The 23227-nt window shown below is 39.1% G+C and overlaps 1 protein-coding gene and 1 long non-coding RNA gene across 2 annotated transcripts; one reads left to right on the top strand and one right to left on the bottom strand.

Annotated features, from left to right (window-relative positions):
* Positions 1-7241: 7241 nt before the first annotated feature.
* Positions 7242-13132, bottom strand: chia.1 (chitinase, acidic.1). Its single transcript, XM_028001800.1, has 12 exons — positions 13062-13132; positions 12802-12861; positions 11818-11850; positions 11521-11725; positions 10294-10350; positions 10034-10199; positions 9691-9815; positions 8706-8829; positions 8236-8418; positions 7909-8025; positions 7698-7824; positions 7242-7600 (listed from the first exon to the last, which is right to left on the bottom strand). The coding sequence occupies exons 2-12, from the start codon at positions 12818-12820 to the stop codon at positions 7392-7394; spliced, it is 1365 nt and encodes a 454-aa protein (XP_027857601.1). The 5' UTR covers positions 12821-12861; positions 13062-13132; the 3' UTR covers positions 7242-7391.
* Positions 13133-14909: 1777 nt separating this feature from the next.
* Positions 14910-16531, top strand: LOC114134899 (uncharacterized). The gene is made up of 2 exons (XR_003593490.1): positions 14910-15945; positions 16016-16531. It is a non-coding gene; the product is annotated as an uncharacterized LOC114134899 (long non-coding RNA).
* The last annotated feature ends 6696 nt before the right edge of the window (positions 16532-23227 follow it).

Here is a 23227-nt window from a genome sequence, read left to right as displayed (position 1 = left end):
GATCAGTTACTCAGTACTTGAATAGACTTTTTTACTAAATACTTTTTTTCTCTTACTTGAATAATTTCTTGGATGACTGCTTTTTACTTTTAGTTGAGTAAAAATATGTTGAAGTAGTGCTACTCTTCCTGGACTACTAGTTTTGGGCACTCTGCCCACCTTTACTAACATCTCATGTCAGCACAAAATTTTGTAATGAGTACTATCAACCTTCTAGTTCAAGTAGATTTATAGTTCAAATTTTATTTACCATGGTATTTTAATGTCTCTCTTATGATTACACAGTGTTAAACAATAAAATATAATGATACTTATGTAATTGATGTGCAGGACATAAACACCAGGATAAACCTGATGTTTATCAGCTGAAATCTTTATTAGAGTTCCAGGCCCTGCAGCAATGACGTGACAGCATCAACATGAAACTCAATACATATAAACCATCTGTGCAACAAGGCGACAAAAAGTTACTAATTATTGTTATATAGTTATTGAAGTTACGCACTGACATGCAAACACAAAGGCTAATTGAGAATCTCTCCAGCATAACTTGAGACATCAGTCAATTCAAGTCAGTTTATTTCTATGGCAGTAATTCACAACAAATGTCATCTCAAGGTGCTTTGCAGAGAAATCGTTTCAATTCAGTCACACGTACATTCCATTTGGCCTCAGTCTTCAAACAGTACAGTATGCTCAATTAATTATTCAAAGTAGATTAAAATGTTGCTATGTAAGGAAACCAAGCAAATAGCATCGAGTCTTTGGCTTGCAGCTTTCATTCTTCCTGGACAAACACGTAGGAACAATGGCTTGAAAATCTTGTTGGGGGAAGCAATTCCGTGCAAAATATTTTGTGCAGAATTGATATGGGTCAGTCGGTGTACACATGTTTGCACAAAACTACACATTTCGCGTTACTTTGACATGATTTAGAAACGGCCGCATCTTTCGACAAAATAAAGTCGGAAAAGACAAATACTTTTTGATCTTTAAACTTTCTGATATTAAAGGATTCTATAGAACAAACGGTGGTCGTCTTTTCAGGTTTCAGATATTACATGACTTTGCTACGGATTCCTTAATATAGAAAAACCTCTTTGATATCTCCAGTAAAGGTTCAGTCAAGATCAATGTGAAGTTTTGCCAGTAAAAACTACAGAAACAAGCAAAAGACAGGTTACGAAACAAATTTCAGCGATTCCTTTGAACTAGCAATTTATGCTGTATGTTGTCATCAACGTGGCCTGTTTATCTAACTGCGCTATAAATAGTTATTAGCGTGATAGCTAATATTTATTAGCGTGATAGCTAGTGTTGTTTCCTTGTCTTTGGGTGTCATGTTCTTCCTTATCACCGGTTGAATAAAGTCATTAATAAATGAAACTCCTGGTATTTTTACATGTCTAATAAATGATTGTTCAAGTGGAAAGGACGAGAATTTATATCAGGTTGGCGCAGATCAGCGTAAAGTGTCTTAAATTGTTGTGGTAGATGGTGGTGACGGTGGTAGGAGTTTGTCTCTCCATCGGTGGATTGCCCATTCAAGACCTCGCTCTGCCGTTGTGACCTTGGGCAAAACACTTCACTTGAGTTGCCTGCTGGTGGTGCTCAGAGGGTCTGGAGGTGCCAGTGCATGACCTCTATGACCCCAGCAGTCTGACAGGCTGTAGCTTACCACCATTTGGTTGTCAATGACTGAATGTAGAGTTAGACGATTCTAATGAGCCATCATTTGATCCAGCGTTAAACCAGGAAGAGAACTGAAACATGTAGGATGCTGGCCCTCGAGAACCCACTTTGGGCACCACTAGTCTAAAGGAAGATATACGGTCATTTGACCTTGGCTTCTCTGAATAGAGATCGTTGACAGCCGCTGAGTTGGAGTCCTGGGAAGTTGACCCTAAAGGTTTAAAGGGGCGGTATCCATTAGAAAGCAACAGAGAGGCTTTTATTAATGTGATGCTTCAATTGGTGACTGTGTTCTATGACTTTATATTGATTGTTTTTATGATGTAAAGCACTTTGAACTGCCTTGTAGCTGAAAGGTGCTATACAAATCAACCTGACTTGACTTGACTATGCATTCTGCGCTGCATTGACGCAGTAATTCATGCTAAAGGAGACTTAACCAACTATAATGGGCATATAAATTGAAACATAAGTTTACATTCAGTAGGATTACTATGCCTTTAAACGGTTAGGAAAAGCCCAGATGATTATATTATTATATAGTAACGCCGGTTCTGTCAGGAGGAATGGGCCAAACTTCCAGTAAACTCCTTTGAAGAGATTTCTGTAGGAAACCCAACGTACTTGATCCAAGTCAAACAATTTATAGGCCATCCTACAGAAATGTTCATTTTAAGGAAATGTTTGAAAACTTCAGAATTTGAAGAACTTTTTAACTTTGTTCATCAAAACTGGAACACAAAATCTTTAGTCTGATTCAATGCCAGGCAGTAAAGAAAAAACATATTACTTACAGTATTCATAACTATCTGGGTTCAGCTGTAACATTCTATTCATGTTAATCATAAGTGTATTTTCAAATAGCCTAGTCTAGAAAAATATATCTTTATTGAACAATGTAACTCTAAAAAATGCATACATACATATAAATATACACAATTATTGTATTGTGCATACAATACAATAATTGTATACACAATTATTGTATTGTAAAGTTGTAAAGTTGTTCAACTTTATGCATATAAAACCAATTTGATCGGCCTTGACTTTAATACCCTACAACTCCTTTCAGAGGGTCACAGTTCAAATACAGAATCTGAAGGAGGTCCTGATCTGTAACTGCCCTGATTTTCTCAGGCTGTGCCGATGACCTCTGGACTATTGTTATCTGTGCAGCTGGCGGCTCAAGCTTCAAGGATCTCGCCTCTGTGCGTCATCTCCTCCTCTTCTGAAATGAGACCTACTAATGTTGGGTCATCGCTTAAGTTTGCTGACGGTGTTGATGTGATGTGTGAAGAGCAGGTAATGGGTGTCACGAACATGGAGGACGGGGTCAGAAGTAGTAAGACCTGACACAGAAACAGAGACTAACTCTGACCAGGGGACTGATCTGTGTTCTTTGTGTGATTGTGTTGAAGTCAGAACCAAAGTCCATGAATAGGTACAGGCAGCAGTTCAGTCAGCCATTCAAAACTCAAAAACATTGTAGAACCAGATTCTTTTTTATTACATCATGTTGACCAAAATCATGCATTCACATGAAGTGTGTGTTGACGCTGTAAGACTGGTTGCCAAGGTGAGCTCAGACACTAACAGACATAATGGAACAACCATCAGTCTAGTGTAAGCTGAGGTTTTTGATCTGAATCCATATCTATATTGCCTTTATCTTTTATATTTCAAGAAACACAAAAGCCGTTAAGCTGGGTGTAAAAAGTCATTGTTATTTTTTATATCTTGTATCCTGTTTATGTAAGAGAATAAAGGTAAATGATTAATCTCTCTATTGATATCATACAGTAAGTGATATGTTGCCTATGCATATCACTTATGAAACCGTTATAAGGTATTTAGAACGGTTTCATTATGTCAACAAGCCACGCTTCGAAAGATCAGATCATTTCAATCAAATCTTTCATTATTTTTATTCCCCTGAATTTTTATTCAGGGGAATAAAAATTAAGTGAAAAACAAATATATTAAAATTCTGTCATATGAAATCCATAAGTTTCAACCTAAAGTCACGTAGGCTCCGAAACAAAACTACGTTGCTGTTTATTGGAGGATATCACTCAATACATCAAGCAATATATTCCCATATATGAGATTTCATATCTGGGAAATTTGTATTTTCCAATATATTGCCATATAAGCAAAGAGCGTATATGTATATATATTGATAAGTATAAAAAGTGTAAAACATTAACTACCTGTCATTCTTTTTAAAAGGCCAACTAACTGATTACAAGCTTGAAAACATCTGTGATGCTAATTAGAGGACACGCCTTTAACATGTCCCTGTGTTCAAGTTATGTTGTCTTTTTAGAGGTATCATCATCATCATCATTAGTTTATTATTTAGAATGATTCGAATGAATAATAATTCAAAAGTAACATCAGATTTTTAATCATTAATATTTTTTATCGATTATTGCTTTTTAAGTTATTTCAGTGCTCTTTGTGGGATTTTCAAACATTAACAGAAAGGTATTGACATTTTAATCCACATGTGCATCCAGCTCTCATTTATGAATGACTTCTGAACGTAAAGCTTCAGCAAAGCATAGAGATAATCTGGGGCCTACTAGATATGCACCGACCTGATACTAAAAACTATTCTAGATCTGGTATCAGTGACAATGTGGCCTATGCATAAGGTCGGATCTATTAGGTATCTATTAGGTCTGGATCTATGCTTTGTTCTCTGATTTCATAACAGCTATCTTCAAGAGGCTAATTTCCACAGAATTTTTTGATGAAGAAAAAAATGTATTAATCACCTTGAAAATGGCAGAAACATTTCTAAGTGATGTTTAAAATGGCATTTACTGACACATGACTCTCTTAATTCATAATAAATAAATAAACACAGCCCTAATAATGCCCTTTTTATTTTTCAAAAATTGTTTTTCTATTTATTTTTAATCTGTATGTCATAAGGCCTGTTTGTGTCCCTCAGCAATAATATTTAGCTAAATATAATAATTTAGCAAAATAAGCTAGTCTGGCTGCCCTCAGTGTAATAATGACTCTCAGAGCCTCCATGTTGTTCAGACTCCGGGTCCATGGTGAGGAGGAGGAGGGCGGATCGGCCCTCTAACTATCAAATTATGGGCAAGAATATTTTTTCATACACTGGTTTGTGAATAAAAATGTATGTCTGATGTTGACATTAGAAAAACTGTTTCTATTTATATTTTCATAATCGTCCTTGCAATAGCGGGACAAAACCCGCCTCGCCACTAAACACAGAAATGCTGCAGAGAAACTTCTGACTTTAACTTCATCATTCTGCTAAAGGCCCGGTTCACTACAGGTAGTCTGAGTCAGTCCCACCGACTGATATAAAGAATGTCTGTCTTTATATCAGACGTCCTGATATAAGACACGGTACTGCGACTATCACCACGAGTCGCGACGCACCTCAAAGCCCCGGTACCACCTGGTACCACCTGGTACCACCTGCTCTCTGTTCGCTCTGCTTCTCCTTAACGTTTCTACCAGGCAGGTTAAAGCCGCTGCTGACTGGATCTGTGCTGGAGGGTTGAAATAAGCAGACATAAACTTCAGAATGTGTCTGACCTCCAGTTAGTTTTAGTCAGGCTCTGCCTGTCCATCATTTCCCGGATGATCCGTCCTGCTGTGTCTTTGTTAATGTCAAGTTAATATATTTGCTGTGACTGATGTCGAGCTTTTTGCGCTCCAAAAAAACCTGCACACATCGAGACTAATATGAGCAGCACAATAATCGTGAAAACAGCCACAAATGAACGAGTCCGTAAAGTTGTGCAACTAAACGCCATTATAATTATTAATATTAAGAGAAGTGTCACAAGTCTGTACAGCAGGACATCTGGGCCGTAACGCAGAACCTGGGCGCCGGGGCGGGTTAAAATCCTATTTATAGTTTTCCAGTCAATACTGGAACACACAAAAACAAACACACATTACAAAAGTTTTTTTTTATGCTGTTGCAACCTTTAAACAATTTCCCCTTCAGTTCAACCTTATAACTGGAGATACATTGTTGATGTTACCATTATAAAATAATTTGCAATTAATGAAGTTTTGGCAAAGCTCAATGTAATTTTCACAGTGTTGTTGTCAGCAGCTGCTGAAAGTAACTAAAAAAGTTACTTTTAATGTAACTTAGTTACTTTCCAAATCAAGTAATCAGTAATCTAAGTTACTTTTTCAAGGAGTAATCAGTAATCCAATTAAAGTTACTTTATCAAAGTAACTATGCCATCATTGTATGCAGTAGGATCCAATTAAATTATTGATTAATATGGGTTATTGCTATGTTGTTTTAAGATCTTGTTCAATGTGCCCCTTTTTAACTTTGAGCCCCGGCCCCTCCAAAGGTCTCTGCACGGCCCTGCATACACTACAAGGTCAGTAAGCCATTTTCTTGTTGCCTGCAACATTAAATATTTCACACAGTAGAAAGTCCAGCCTGTGTTATTGCTGCTCACAGATTATCTTGCTAAGCGGTCTAATATTCAACCGCTTCTCAAAATGCTAAATTGTCTCCTTTACATATAGAAATATGTCAGTGCAGTTGTGAATTTCATTTATTAGCATTTCAGGTCAGTTAGGATGTTTAACTCGCCCAAACTGGACCTAGAACCAACTAACCTGTAACACAAACCTCCTTTTCCTGCCACCACAGGGCAAATGCTTCATTTGTCATAAGCGTCTGAGAGTTTTTATGCAACAACGTGAGGGAGGATTTGAGTCGCCTCAAAGCCGGTTGCGAAAGTGAATTGATAAATGTAACAGCACCCCCTAGTGTCTTTCTCGGGAACAACGGGATGAAAATATTGCTTGTTTCCACCTTTAACACTTTCTCCTTCTCAACGAACCTCCTGTGAATGGCCCAATACTAAAATATATCAACATATAGATGAAAGAGAAATCCTGTAACATCTCTAACTCACTTTGATGTAACACCTGCGACTGCTCTTATAATTTCCTTGTGGCTTCTTAAAAATGAACACATTTGGTTGTTTTTGCTTTTAGATATTGGTTGTTTTGTAAGACCTCGTTAAATTGCTTTTCATATGTTATTGATTCGCTCTAGCAGAAGGAATTCTCTGTTTTTGACAACCTTTACAGATAAAGTCCATTGAATGTGAGATTCTGTGTGAGAACCTGAATTTGAACACAACTGGGTCATTTACTGGGTAATTTACTGGGTCAGGGTTATCAGGCAGCCGGTGGTTTGTCTTATTATTTAAACGTTTTCCACTGAGACTGCTTTGCTGTTTTTTTTTTTCTCTCTGAACCGTGTCTGACGGTTTATATGACAGGAACCTCCTTTAAAAAACGGTCATGTAGCAATATTTCTTTTTTTAAAGCTAATCTCGACACAACAATGTTTGAAATTGCCACCAAAGTGCAACGACCGTCTTGCGTTAAACATTTTGTCACACCTTAGCCGGATTACACAAATTGTCTTTTAAAGCGATATAATATTGTGATATGGATCATATTTGTTGCATTTGTTCAAAAACGCTCTATTGTCTTCAGAACTGAGTCAGACACAATGAGATTTTATCACTGATTTATTTTGGGCTCTTGAGCAACACACTTGAGGTTAAGCAGTAATGGACACTGTGGACAGATTTCTCTAACATGTAGCTCTGGGTGTGAACATTCAATGAGATGTTATCATTTCTTGAGGATGCTTGTCTGGCTTAGGGCCAGTCGCAACACTTGCAGGAATCCCAGTAGACGAGACCAGGCTGACAGTGGTGGAGGTAAGTGTTTCCCTGGAAACACTGGAAGTAGGTGGTCTTATCAGCTGCATTCTCGTACAGCCCATCAGGACGGCCGACGCAAAAACTGGCAATGGGATCCCTGGTGGTTGTGGGTCGTGGTGTAGTGGTTGGCTTTGGAGCAAAACCTTCATATGAGGACAACAGAAAAAAAAATCAATCTGTAGATTAAGTGGTTAAAAAAGAACATGCTAAGAGATAGTAGAAGAGAAGAAGAAAATGTACCCATTGACATTCTGAGGTGGTTGATCAGGGGGTACGGTCCTTCTGAACAGAACGATCCGCTAAAGTCATCCATGTCCAGAGTCCACACATGAGCACCACCCAAAGACTCTGCAGTCATGAACTGGACCTACAAGAGCAATAGAAAAGGCCATCAGGTTGATAGAAACAGGAACTATGACTGAACCAATGAATGAAAAACAGCTTTAGTTACCTTGGAAGAAAAGCTGCGTTTGTCATCGTAGCCCAACCAAGCACTGCCGTAGGTGGCATAAGGAACATGCTGCTCAGAGATCCAGGAAACTACAGCATTGTTGGTGAAGTCGCAGGTCTGGGAGCAGAACCCAAACAGAACATTGAGTTATAAAGCAATTAAACTTGGCACAACTAACGTAAAGATCCAACTTTCTGCTCTAAATGTGTCTTTTCTCATTACACGTCGATTTTATTCCACTGTTTTTTACAAAAATTGCTCTTTATCATAATTATTTCTGACTTGTGCCAAAAAAGTGAACCGAGTTCGTTAATGTCGAAGCCGTACCTCGTAGTAGGCCCAGAAGCCAGCGGTACGGGTGTAGGGCCCAGCGTCTGCGGGGCCGTTGGATGGAGCTCCCAGGCCGTTCGCCGATGTGCTGAGACGGTAGGTCCGGCCGTATGTTGGGAAACCCAGGAGCAGCTTCTCCGCTGGGGCCCCCAGAGACTTCCAGTGAGCCACTGAGGAGTTCTGTGGAAAAATAGTTTAGAAAGTGAAAGGTTTTACAATGTGGATATAAAACAATCACTCAAATTTGATGAAGTCTGTCCAGAAGGCTGGTTGGGTTGACAAGCAACGGTAAACTAGGATCTTCAGTTTAGAATACAATATTTACAATAAATACCACCTTAAAGTACTGGTGACACTTTTTTATTCAATCTATATTCACACAGTGTGAATGTAGATTGAATACAAGTTATTGACTTGTATTTACAAGTCGGTCCAGTGTCCAGTGTGATCTAGTTCTAGTTCCTTACGATGTTGTAGTGAAATTGTGATCCGATGTCAACAGAGCTGCGGTACAGTGGGCTGTTGTGTCCAGTCACTGCCTCCCAGTGTCCATGGAAATCGTAGGTCATGATGTTCATGAAGTCCATGTGGCTGTTGGAATACAGATAGAAACAGCATTTTTGATTAACATGAAGGCAAAATTCATAGAAACTTAGAAAATGAGGCTGTTCTTAACAATTAGGTCCTGTGAGCGGCTGCTGTGTGGCTGTCTGCTGATCCCATTCACTTTGGTCAATGAACGATTTCAAACTATTTCAGAATCAGATTTATCTCAATGAAGAAAATTGGAACAGAAATATTTAAAAATATAATTTCTCTTTCTTACTACTTTCTTACTGCTAATATGTAGTTATTTTTTACAAAAATGGAAAAGCAAGAGTGAATTAGTGCACATATGCAAGTATTGATCTGTAAAAGCATTGTATATACACATTTTTTTTAAAACTGCATAGGATAGCAAACAATTTATTAAAAAAACACTTAATCTGAAACAAAATATGTTCTTAATATCTTCGTTTGCTGAGAATATTAAATTATGGTAATAAAACAATCCATCCTCCTTTTCTAGGGTCATGTGTTTAGGGGTATGACAAAAAGGATGTGATAGTTTCCAGGTCTTAAAATCATTTAGACTTGACCCCAACTGTACAACATCATGCGACAGGCAGCTACTTTTAATACTTGTTAAATAAAGATTAACCCTGTTTGTGAGAATCAAAGATCTTCGCTCCTTGTATAAAGCTTAAGAGAAAAATAAGCAGCAGGTGCTGCAGATTAAATTCCCTTTCTTAACAATCAGCAAGTGTGACTGCCTCTATATAAGCAGTTGCTTTTACTAGTTTGTTGATCTGGTATTTAAGTCTGTCTCTGTTCCTCTCAGTCTGGACCGGAATAGATAACGACTGCACATTACAGTACAAGCATAAATGACTTCAGGGTCGCGAAACTTACGGTGCGATCTTGCTGACGTCGTACGCCTTGTCAATGGTCGAAATGAAGCCGGCCACATTGGCTGAAAGCAGCAGCCTTGTCTTCCTGTTTTCTGTGGCGTCATCCTGGAACGCATTGGCCAGCTCCTGTACGCAGAAAGACAGACAAAGATTTCAATTTTTAAATGAGAACCTTTGTTTTGACACTGAAAATAAGCAACAATCTAATGTACTGTTCCATCTCCAATTGAATGATCCTATCTTACATAAGGACTAAGGACAAACTTCTCCAAAGCAGAAGTTAAATAACAGATAACAGCACATTAGAAGTTGCTGTAAGGGGTAGTGAGGAAGGGTCTGCTTACCGAGACCAGCAGAGTGAAGCTGTCCTTGTCCTCTGGTGGGCTGCCGTTGTGTCCAGGATACTCCCAGGCCAGATTCAGCCCGTCAAAGTTATGGGTGCGCAGGAAGCTGATTGCTGACTTAATGAAGGCTTGTCGAGTCTCTGGTTTGCCAACCATGGCAATGAATCTGAAAGGAAAACATTTTATATCTGCTATAAGGATTCAGTACTTAGGAAACATTCACTGCATTTTACAGTAAGTGTTGATAAATTGGGACTTACGGGCTCACTCCATTTACAGTGCCTCCGACAGACAGCAGAGTCTTCAGTGCGGGGTTGCTAAGTGACAAAGACAGGTAGAAAATAGGGCAAACCTTAAAACAAGTGAAGAAATTTGCCATCATAATCATGCCAGGCCAATGTAGTTTAAACAGCTTAGCAGTGAGCTAGAAAAATATAACATTTCTATCCATCCATTCATTACTTTGTGGTTATCTGGGATCAAGTCCAGGGGGAATCCCTGATGCCCCTCTCCTTTGTGACACCCACAACTCATGTTGGGGAATCCCAAGGATTCCTTGGCCAGCTGGGATACATAATCTCTCATGTGAGTTTTGGCTCTTCCCCAGGGAAATCTTCCAAAGGAGGCACAGAAAGCAAACTAATCAAATAACCAACCTCCTCTGAATGACTGGGCCTTGAGATCCTGTTCATTACAACAGATTGTTGAAAAGGTTTCTCCAATCCTAGATGCATCATACTCCTGCAGTATTCCCCCACAAAGTCCCCCATGGGACATGGCCCAAAGTTCAACAATTCATCTGAGTCTCTTCCATATCACCTGGTAAGGAAGGTACTGTCTCTTGAGAGTTGGAACATACTCTCTAGTCTTCTTTCCTAAAAGTTGGAACCATCGTAGGAGGAGTGCATGCTGCAAGTTAATGCTTTGGCTAACTATGCTTGGTTTTCTTTGATCAGGAGAGTCAAACTCCAGTCTTTGATGGCTGTGCAACTTTTTTTTTTTAAGGTTTTGTTGGCTCTAGAGGCCTTTAATTGATAGTTAACTGACAGGAACGTTGAAAAAAGGGAAAGATGTGCTGCAAAGGTCGCCAGGCCGGGAAGTGAACCTGCGACGGCCGAGTCGAGGACTAAGGCCTCCATTTATGGGTTGTGCTAAACCCCTGCGCCACCACAGCACACCGGCTCTGCAACTTTTAGACGTGTCTTTTTCCAACATGCTGGAATCAAAACGCTGAACTGCCTCTTCAGTATGCGGTCCAGCATTCTGGATAATGAAATTTGATTCAGATTTAAGGGTAAGTAACATACTTCCATTAGATTTGTCACCACAACAGTTTTGTTTTTATCTCTCTTGGCGTTGCTTTCAGGGTTCCATTATGTTTTTAGTCAATTTTGTGCCCCAGAAATAATATCTGTGGCCAAGGCAGACAGATGCTCTTGGACTTGGCAAATACAGACATGAGAAATTGTGTCGCTGTGCAGACTTACTATTTCTTGAGGCTGTCAAGGCTGGCGTACATCTCCTGATCATTCCACTCGATGGTAGTGATCTGGTTGAAGCTGTTGATGGTGGCCAGAGCATAGATGACATGGGTGCAGAGGAACGGGTCAATGTTGTCCGGGGTGAATTTACCACCGATGGGTCTGTACTGGGCCCAGTTGGTCATGTGACACACCAGCTTATTGGATGAAGCTGAGGGCATTTGGAGAGAAGCCGTAAAGATGGTCAGCATTCGGTCACAAAAAAAAAGCAACTTTATTATTTATTTTACAGCTGAAACTCACCGATGTGGGCGAGGACCAGAAAGCCCACGGCGGCTAACAGACAAAGAGAGAGAGGACGATTATAAATATAGTAATTATAGATTATGCTTTACTGACAAAAATAAAATGTCACATCTTAATAAAAAAACAGCAAGACCATGGCATTCATGATTGGCAGATAAAATATATTTGTTGTGCTCCTATGGTCTGGTCCATATTTGTTCCGGTATGTATCTTTTTGTATATATATATATAATTTAAATATTTCAACAGCTGTACAAATAATTCAATTCAATTCAGTTTATTTCTGCAGCTCTGTCGCACAACAAACCTTGTCACAAAAAACTGCAAAAAATGTAATTTTAATTCAATCACACATACATTCCAATTAATCTTACGTATTTATCAAACAGTGCATAAAACTCAGTTTAATATTCAAATAGTTTAAAAAGTTTTCTTGCATCGGCTCATTGGCCTATGATAATAATAATAATAACTAAAACGTTTCAGTTTAAATAAAAAATATAGCGCTGTTTTTGTGTTTTGGCCTTCAGTGTCCTCCCTGCGTTTTGAAGCAAGCCGAAAAAAACAAACTTCAAAGCTGCATTTTCTTTGTTTCACTGGACTGTTGACAGGAAATTCAGTTTCTTACATTTTTGTTCAGCCACAATTACAAACAAGGTTTTCATTTCTCATGTTGCCATGTTACTTTATCTCAATATTATAGGTATCTATAACTGAAAAGAAAGTTAGACCATTTCTCAGCTGCTAAGCTCTTAATGTTTGAGGTACCGACTCCTATATCATCTTATTATCTATACAAAATGATCACCTAAACAGTTCAAATCTATAATCCAAACTTTACATAATGATTATGATCATGATGAGCAGGTAGAAGGAGGAGCGGCAACAGCAGCTTGACAATCGTATATATTTGACATACAATAAAATCCATTCTTTGCTTTGAATGCTCATCGGCTTGAAGAGTGAATGAAGAAGGTTTACCTAGGAGTAGTTTAGTCATTTTGTCCCGTTTGGAGTTCCAGTCCCTTCACTGCTGCAGATCTGCAAGGAAATTAATAACAGAAAGGGTGGAGGTTTTGAGAATTTAAAAAAATTTAATTAATTTAATAAAATTAATATATATATATATATATATATATATATATATATATATATATATATATATATATATATATATAATACCAATTAAATTTCTCTCTAAGTAATAACATTCTGTTTTTACATAAGACAAAAGTCGGTACCGTTCTTCACGAGGAACAAGGCAGAGTCCTGACTTCACTAAAGAGGGTTCTTATTTATATTATTCTTATTAATGACTAATAGAAGGTGGCAAAGTGCAGCTGATAAGAACTCGGCGTGATGGAGAGCTGATGACATTGATTAATAACTGGACTTGAAGGGCAGAGCGGTCAAACATCTGGAGGTCCGGGAACATGTGCCGCAGTATCAGGCTGGGAAGGTGCAATCAGTTTATACAGCATCTCTATAAATGAAAACGATACAAAGAAAGGTGATAAAATAAAATATTACTAGTAAAGGGTTAGATAAATCTCTGAGAAGGAAACTTGCAACTTCCTGCTTGGAATGTTGATTTGCGTCGCGATGAACTTTGACCCTGGAGCCAGGCGCATTTAATGAGCCAAAGGGGAGCTACTATTAAAGGGGCAATTCCACACAAACACTACATTTGTTACGTTGCTGGCCTACTGAACTTTAAAACTACATTACAGCCAACTAAGAAGTTTTACACATAGAGTTTCACAAAATGACAATTACAAACTTACCTGAGTTTTTTTTTTTTTTTGTAATAACTGAGATGGTGTTATGAACAAAGACAATAAAGCTTTATTGCCTTTGTGATGGTTGCAAAAGTGTCCACACCCTTAAAGAAAAACTGGAATAACCTTTCAGGATTCAGACGTTATGTCAAACTTCCTGTCACTCATATTTACCCTGAAAGTTAATTCATTTCTTGTGTTAAATCAGGGGTAATAAGAGCAGAAAACCATATCATGTACAGTTAGTTCAGGTTATTAAAATTGAGTCAGTATGTCATTATTTTTAATTGAATCAACATGATAGTTTCTGACATTTTTAAAAACAAATTAAAACATGGTAAAAGGAATAAAAACAAATCGTTTTCTATTTCTATTTACATTTTACTTTTAAAAAGTGAGGAAAGATTCAAAAACTTTGAAAAACGACTTCAATCATGAGGCGGAACAATTAAAAAGATCTATTTAATTCATTGGAGGCCTTGTGATTAATATAATCACATTTTAAATTTAATACAATCAGGAAAAAAAGTTCTTTCAATTCCAATAAGTCTTGGTTAATGACTAAATCAGTAAATAGTTTTGAATGTTGTGGTTTTCCTGCTGTTCAGGTCCAGATGCTTTTTGTTGGTATTAAATCGGCAGATAAACGCTTCATGATGCTACATCCAGCAAATATGATGGACAAAAAAAGTTCAAACTCTTTTGTCATTTTTCTACATCAAAAAGCTGAATGATTTTTCTCGTGTTTCTCTCTTTGTGTCATGGCAGACGGCTGGTCAGCTTCCTGTTAAAGCAGTTTTCCTTTCCACTGTCACCACATGCATGCTCAGTTCATATCAATAGATTGAACTGACTATCTTTCTCTATACAATTGTTTTTTTTCCATGTTTTTCAGGCCACATTTGTTGTGAATCAGAGGATAGACAGACAAAGCAGAACTTAATGTGATGAATTCATACATCCAATCATCCACTTGGATTATGTATGGATTTAGGAATCATTCATTTGTTGAAATGGATGAGTTATTATTGGTAAACAGAGGGGAAAAAAACACTAGTTTTATTCTCTCTGTTCTTCATGTTGGATATTTTGGTCTTATATGAACATAATTGTGTTTGTACAAGAAATCCTTCCTGTCCAGTCATCAAGTGGCAAAAAACATTTGATTTCCTTTTGGAATTAATATCATATTTTTGAACTGAACTGAATTCACCAACTTTGTGGGGGTTACTTGCATTTTATTTGAATAAAATTAAAAAACAACAAAGGTCAGGCAGTGATTCTTATGAGTTGACATAAAAGAAAATAAACACTTTGCTCAAATATAATTCCAATGTGTTTATTTAAAAACAGCTTTACATGTAGCAACCTTCTTGCCCCTTCCATTCAGTTACAATAAAATAAAATAATAAAGACCCAAAGGCAAAATAAGCCAGAACTGATTCAAGCTCGTGACTGGAGCCACCTGAAGGCAGGTAAACTCTAAGCGTACAGCCAGGTCTGTTTGGCCAGCGCTCCCATATATGGTCACACATCCTTATGGCTCTGCGTTGAACACTGAATGCATAAAAAAACACAAAAAAACAACACTGTACAGAGTATCAAGCACAACGACACACACCATAACTATATTCAGTGGTTCTGACAACTGCTGTGTGATGCTTTACATTTGGGAGTGGAAGACAGAGCAGGCGTTAAAAGTCGTGTATAAACAGGTTATGTATTTCATAAGCTGTTCTGGATGAGGGGTTGAATGGTGGGTCACGTTGCCTCAGAGTAGAGCCCAAATTAAAAACTATTAGGCAAAATGGCAACCTACTGTCTTCAGAAAATGTAAGCACTAAGAGCATATAGATTACATATGTCAAGAAAAAAAAATCAGGTTTTCATTGTTTTCCCAGCTAATATAGAAAAAGTTTCCCAGGTTTTAACTTCACACCCACTGCTGGAGACAACCAGCAGCAACATTACACTGCACTCATCTGCCACCACCAACACCAACCCTACGCATCGCTGACTACAGGAAACGTTTCCTGTTACATCACAAACTGACTGACTCAAAATCATAAAACAGCAACACAAAATATGTTGAAATGACCTAATAAAGCATTTGCATGTGTACAATCAAGTAGTCTATCATCCAACCACCAGCAAAGTAAACAAGTCTGGCCATCAAAGCCATTTAAATACGAAGACGTTCAAGGATTTAGGCACAACTCAACGATAAACTAAAGGTTTGCCTTCAAAACGGACAAAAAGGTGACATTTCTACCCTTTTTTTGCATTTGATTTAAATATTAACTTTGCAGTCTTCCTTCACAATTCTGTCACTATATAAAGACTGCAGGTTATATATTTATATTCCTTTATTTAATCGGGTAAACCCCGTTGAGATCTAGATCTCGTTTTCAACAGAGGTTGACAACAGGTCAGACTCGTAAAACCACCTGTGTAGTTTAAGTCTAACTAGGACTTCATCTAGAGTTTGACGGAAACATTTGCACCAGGCTCATTTTCTTGTACGTGCTTCAGTCTTCACTTGAAGAGAAAGCGGACCCAAACTTTGCTGACTTCTTCAGATGAGAGCTTAGGGGCACAAACAGGATGCAGAAACAGGCTGTTGTATAACTTCCTGCCAGTTTATGGACTCAGATCAGAGGCTAATGGTCACAGAAGACTATCAGTAATAGCTGCCGTTTATTCAAATGATAAAATCAGCCAAACGTCTTGGATCATAATTGTTATGAGCAGAATTGCAGCTTTAAATTAAAACTAGAACGTTTCAAATCTGCTCTATGCACTGATGTTTTGATAAATAGGCTATAATCCCATTTTCCAGTCAGTGCAGAAGTTACAGAACAGCAACTCTGGGTCCAAACGGGCCAATTGAAACTAGAGATGAGTCACAAGATTCATGAAATAAAACAAAAAGATTTATTGGGATTTTTTTGTCTATTCTTTCACCTTTTCAACAATAAACAAACTTTTATGAAATATGAATGTAATCGAAGATCTAAAACACAAAAAGGACTTTCGACTGTTACCTAAGCAGAACAGACAATTTTAAATGTTTTGGGCCACAAATGGCCCCCCAGCCACACTTTGGACACCCCTGAACAAAATCCTGCATAACAAATAAAAGATGGTGCAAACATTGACCAAAAAAAATGGCACAAATATAAAAAAAAAATACAGTTCTCGGCAAAACAAGAAATATATCAATAAAAATCAACACATTGAAATAAATAAGGCAAAAAACAAATTTCAGCGATTCCTTTGAACTAGCGATTTATGTTGTATGTTGTCATCAAAGTGGCCTGTTTATCTAACTGTGCTATAAATATTTATTAGCGAGATAGCTAACACGTTTTACACGTCTAGTGTTGTTTCCTTGTCTTTGGGTGACATGTTCTTCCTTATCACCAGTTGAATAAAGTCATTAATAAATGAAACTCCTGGTATTTTTACATTTTTACATCTGTGTTCTTTGTGTGATTGTGTTGAAGTCAGAACCAAAGTCCATGAATAGGTACAGGCAGCAGTTCAGTCAGCCATTCAAAACTCAAAAACATTGTAGAACCAGATTCTTTTTTATTACATCATGTTGACCAAAATCATGCATTCACATGAAGTGTGTGTTGACGCTGTAAGACTGGTTGCCAAGGTGAGCTCAGACACTAACAGACATAATGGAACAACCATCAGTCTAGTGTAAGCTGAGGTTTTTGATCTGAATCCATATCTATATTGCCTTTATCTTTTATATTTCAAGAAACACAAAAGCCGTTAAGCTGGGTGTAAAAAGTCATTGTTATTTTTTATATCTTGTATCCTGTTTATGTAAGAGAATAAAGGTAAATGATTAATCTCTCTATTGATATCATACAGTAAGTGATATGTTGCCTATGCATATCACTTATGAAACCGTTATAAGGTATTTAGAACGGTTTCATTATGTCAACAAGCCACGCTTCGAAAGATCAGATCATTTCAATCAAATGTTTCATTATTTTTATTCCCCTGAATTTTTATTCAGGGGAATAAAAATTAAGTTAAAAACAAATATATTAAAATTCTGTCATATGAAATCCATAAGTTTCAACCTAAAGTCACGTAGGCTCCGAAACAAAACTACGTTGCTGTTTATTGGAGGATATCACTCAATACATCAAGCAATATATTCCCATATATGAGATTTCATATCTGGGAAATTTGTATTTTCCAATATATTGCCATATAAGCAAAGAGCGTATATGTATATATATTGATAAGTATAAAAAGTGTAAAACATTAACTACCTGTCATTCTTTTTAAAAGGCCAACTAACTGATTACAAGCTTGAAAACATCTGTGATGCTAATTAGAGGACACGCCTTTAACATGTCCCTGTGTTCAAGTTATGTTGTCTTTTTAGAGGTATCATCATCATCATCATTAGTTTATTATTTAGAATGATTCGAATGAATAATAATTCAAAAGTAACATCAGATTTTTAATCATTAATATTTTTTATCGATTATTGCTTTTTAAGTTATTTCAGTGCTCTTTGTGGGATTTTCAAACATTAACAGAAAGGTATTGACATTTTAATCCACATGTGCATCCAGCTCTCATTTATGAATGACTTCTGAACGTAAAGCTTCAGCAAAGCATAGAGATAATCTGGGGCCTACTAGATATGCACCGACCTGATACTAAAAACTATTCTAGATCTGGTATCAGTGACAATGTGGCCTATGCATAAGGTCGGATCTATTAGGTATCTATTAGGTCTGGATCTATGCTTTGTTCTCTGATTTCATAACAGCTATCTTCAAGAGGCTAATTTCCACAGAATTTTTTGATGAAGAAAAAAATGTATTAATCACCTTGAAAATGGCAGAAACATTTCTAAGTGATGTTTAAAATGGCATTTACTGACACATGACTCTCTTAATTCATAATAAATAAATAAACACAGCCCTAATAATGCCCTTTTTATTTTTCAAAAATTGTTTTTCTATTTATTTTTAATCTGTATGTCATAAGGCCTGTTTGTGTCCCTCAGCAATAATATTTAGCTAAATATAATAATTTAGCAAAATAAGCTAGTCTGGCTGCCCTCAGTGTAATAATGACTCTCAGAGCCTCCATGTTGTTCAGACTCCGGGTCCATGGTGAGGAGGAGGGCGGATCGGCCCTCTAACTATCAAATTATGGGCAAGAATATTTTTTCATACACTGGTTTGTGAATAAAAATGTATGTCTGATGTTGACATTAGAAAAACTGTTTCTATTTATATTTTCATAATCGTCCTTGCAATAGCGGGACTGTTAGAGGCTGGAGTTTTTTTAGAGAGCTGTTTTGTCCACCAGGGGGAGCCACAAGGAGGCTTCTGGAGGAGGATGGTCACCGCGCACCTGTGTGTTATCAGCCTCATCAACACCAGCATAAGAGGAGCGGGTGGCCAGTTCGCTGGCGCCGGAGCGTTATACCTGTTTTGGTACCCTGAGCCCCTCTGAGCTTTGTTCTCTGAGAATTAATTCGTGTACTCTGCTAATCTGAGCCTTTTTCCTCTGACCTTCTCTCAGGATTCCTCCCGTGGAACCGTCCCTCGGTCGACTACGGTCCGATTCCCTGCCCGCCATCCGACGTGCCTCCCTTGGGCTACTCCCCGCCATCGGAACCCCTCTCTTGTGCAAGAACCCGGACTCCAGCCTCTCTACGACCTACCTCCCTGGCGAATCCTCTTCATCTCTCCCAGTAAGCCCGCTCCATTCCTCCTTCCCCATAATTACTACTACCCACTTACCGGTCATCTCTCCAGTCTTCAGATCACTGACGCCCCGGATCCAGTGGGGGCTCGAACTTGCTCACATTTCTCACTGTTGATCTGTTCATCAATAAATTTTATTTATCTGATTCCTTCATCTCCTGTTTGTGTTCTGCATGTGGGTTAAGCGAATAGCGTCCAACATGACAGAACACTCCGGCCTGCATACTGACCCAGCGGAAGCACTCAGGAGAACAGTAGCAGAACAAAACTCACTCGTTCAATCGCATGAGGCAGCGTTAAGGATCCTTGGCAACCAACAGCATGAAACCAACCAGCGTTTGGACAACCTGGCTAACTTGTTACAAAGGGCTCTTCAGCAGGGCGCTGCTGCCGGCGCCGCTCCAGCTCCCAAACCAGTCCCTGCTCCAGACTCGGCTCCAGATCCATCACCTCCAGTCCATCCCGGGTTTTCTGAGACTCGCCCGCCCAACCCAGAGAAATACTCAGGTGAAATCAATCGTTGTGGGGGATTCCTTTTACAATGCTCCCTAGCTTTTAATAACTCTCCACGGAGTTTTGCTCATGACGGAACTAAGATTTCATACATAATTTCCCATCTGTCAGGGAGAGCTCTGGATTGGGCAGAGGCTAGATTTAAAGATCCATCCAACTTTGGCTGCTCGTTTGACGAGTTCCTGGTGGAGTTTAAACAGACTTTCTGTCAAGAACCCGATAACACCTCTAGTTCTAGAAATCTATGGTCTATTAAACAAGGGCCAAGATCTGTGGCAGATTTTGCTGTAGACTTCAGGATCAGGGCAGCCTCTTCAGGATGGAATGAACGGGCTCTGAAAAGCATGTTTTTTCAAGCCCTTAATGAGTCACTAAAGGATGAACTAGCCACTACAGATGAACCAAACTCTCTGAATGACTTAATTTCCCTCGCTATTCGTTTAGACAACCGCATGAGGGATCGTAATAAGGAAAAGACCAGGAGGAGTCCGCCTCTGAAGTTTGCTCTCTCTCCAGTGTCACAATTATCTCAACCTCCGTTTCCCTCACAGACCCGGTCAGAACCAGAACCCATGCAGATTGGGAGAGCTCGACTGACTCCCGAGGAACGGCAAAAGAGGCTGAGTTCCCATCTGTGTCTGTACTGCGGGTCGCCAGGCCATTACATCGCTGCCTGTCCTAGTCGGGCAAAAGCCCAGGCCCGTCAGTAGATGAGAGGAGGCTGGCGGGCCAGTTAAAATAAGAAAAGAGAGATTCTCCTCGACTACTTCTCCCTGCCACACTGTTTGTCAGAAATGATTCTTTAAATTTTTCCGTACTCATAGATTCTGGGTGCGAACAGAATCTCATAGATTCCACCTTAGTCAAACAGATGGCAATTGAAACCATTCCCTAGTGATGGTGAGATGAAGCCTCATGAGGCATTGAACCACTTGAGCCAACTGGTTCGAGAAAGGGTTCATTTCTTGAAGCTTCATGTGCACACGAAACCACCTACTGGCCAGGTGTATAATCACAGCCAGCTGTATCTTAACACGTGTGATGCATTGAATTTTTGTCTATTAAGGCTCTTGGGAATGACTTCACAAAAGGTGTAGGACGAAATCATTTGTCTACATAAATTATGTATACACATATGTGTGTAATAAAATATTGTTTGAATGTATTCTCTGTGTGTAATTATTCCCAAAATAGTAGTGTCATGTGATATGGCATGTTGTGTAATAATGTTTTTCTGTGACTCTAGAAAAATGGCCTGGGCTTAATCAGACAGAGGACAGTGAAAGTGCTTGTGGAACTAGGGAGGGGGTCGTGAATAGGCTAATGCTTGTGTAACTTGGATGATTTCATGTATTTTTATTAAGAAACAACAATTTCTCCACAGTTTTTGGTTTCAAACGATTTCTCTTTTTTGTCACTACATGGATGAGGTGTTATTATTGTACCCCAACTCCTTGGAGCACAATAAACACCTCACCTTTACAGTAAATAAGAAACAGTGAAAAATACAGTTCCTCATAAGCAAACTAATGCATCTGCAAATATTCAGTTCACCTTACCTTGTTAGGGCTTATCAAATCAAAATGTTCCCACATAGGGGAAATCCTCCTCTTTCTCGCCGGCTCCATCCTGCTCCTATCCTGTCCTCGCGCTCCTAAATCTATCTATCTCTCTCCTAAACTCTCCAAACACCAAACTAACTGTCTCAAACTAAATAACCACTATCCAAACTCTGCTATCCAAACTATCAAAACTCTATCCACTCTCTCAACTGACCGCAACTCGCCTACAACAACCCACATTTTGAATGGAGCCTGTGGGGTTTCTAAAGCTGTCAAACCCCGCGCCAAACTCTGAGCCACTTCCCGAAGCAGTCACGTGGTACAGCCGGGCAGCGAGGCTTCGGACGTCATCGTTTTCGGCTCCTCCCCTAAATGAAGCAAGCTTCGATACAAGCTTTACGGAAACGCCCCCTCCATTACTTGACACACGCCTCGAAGCCTCGGCACATCACGTAACATCACTACCATTCCCCTTTCGGTTCCTCTCTGCGTTACCGCCCTAGACGGTAAATTTCTACCGCCAATAACTCACAAAACTAAACCACTAGGATTAGTCATTTCGGGTAACCACAGTGAATTGATTTCTTTCTTTGTCTTTCCGTCAGCTACCTCCGCTATAGTCCTGGGATTCGATTGGCTTCAGAAGCATAACCCTCATATAAACTTGGCAGATTCGCATATTGAATCCTGGTATCTCCGCTGTCACTCAGATTGTCTCCACTCTGCAGTGCCTCCAAGTTCACCACCGGCGGTTACGCAGGAGGTAGACCCTTCCGACATGTCCCTAATCCCTGCGGAGTATCGGGACCTAGCAGCAGTCTTCAGTAAGACTAAAGCGCTCTCACTTCCCCCTCATCGACCATATGACTGCGCAATAGATCTCCTCCCCGGAGCCCCTTTACCATCCAGTCGCCTCTATAACATCTCCCGTCTCAAACGAGAGGCCATGGAGACCTATATTAAGGACTCCTTGGCTGCAGGCATCATTCGTCCCTCATCCTCTCCTTTAGGAGCGGGATTTTTTTTTGTAGGGAAGAAGGATGGATCGTTAAGACCATGCATTGATTATAGGGGATTGAACTTGATTACAGTTAAAAACAAGTATCCATTACCTCTTCTTTCTTCCGCTCTAGAACCTGTTCATGGTGCTACGGTTTTCACAAAACTGGACCTACGGAATGCTTATCACCTGCTCCGCATCCGCCAGGGGGATGAATGGAAGACTGCATTCAAGACCCCTCTAGGTCATCTCGAGTATCTAGTTATGCCCTTTGGTTTATCCAACGCCCCAGCCTTTTTTCAGGCCCTAGTTAATGATGTTCTCCGAGACTTTCTCAACATTTTCATCTTTGTTTATCTCGATGATATTCTTATTTTTTCCAGGAACATTGCAGAACACAAAAGACATGTCCGGATGGTCCTTCAACGTCTCTTAGAGAATAAGCTTTTTGTTAAAGCTGAAAAGTGCGAGTTCCACCAAACATCTGTGACGTTCTTAGGGTTCATACTCGAGGGCGGGCAGGTAAGGACAACAACGGAAAAGATCAAAGCAGTGTTGGAGTGGCCAGTACCGCAGACCCGCAAACAGTTGCAGAGATTCTTGGGCTTCGCTAACTTCTACAGACGTTTTATCCGAAACTACAGCCAAACAGCCCTACCCCTCACCGCTCTCATTTCCACCAAAATACCGTTTGAATGGACACGCAAAGCTGAAAGGGCTTTTCTCCACCTCAAATCACTTTTCACTCAGGCGCCGATACTCATTCAACCCGATTCTAATAGACAGTTTATAGTGGAG

Source organism: Xiphophorus couchianus, chromosome 20 (assembly GCF_001444195.1).
Source record: "Xiphophorus couchianus chromosome 20, X_couchianus-1.0, whole genome shotgun sequence".
In the NCBI taxonomy this organism is placed as follows: Eukaryota; Metazoa; Chordata; class Actinopteri; order Cyprinodontiformes; family Poeciliidae; genus Xiphophorus; species Xiphophorus couchianus.
Note: the sequence above shows the minus strand (reverse complement) of the source record. Positions and strands in the feature narration are given on the sequence as shown.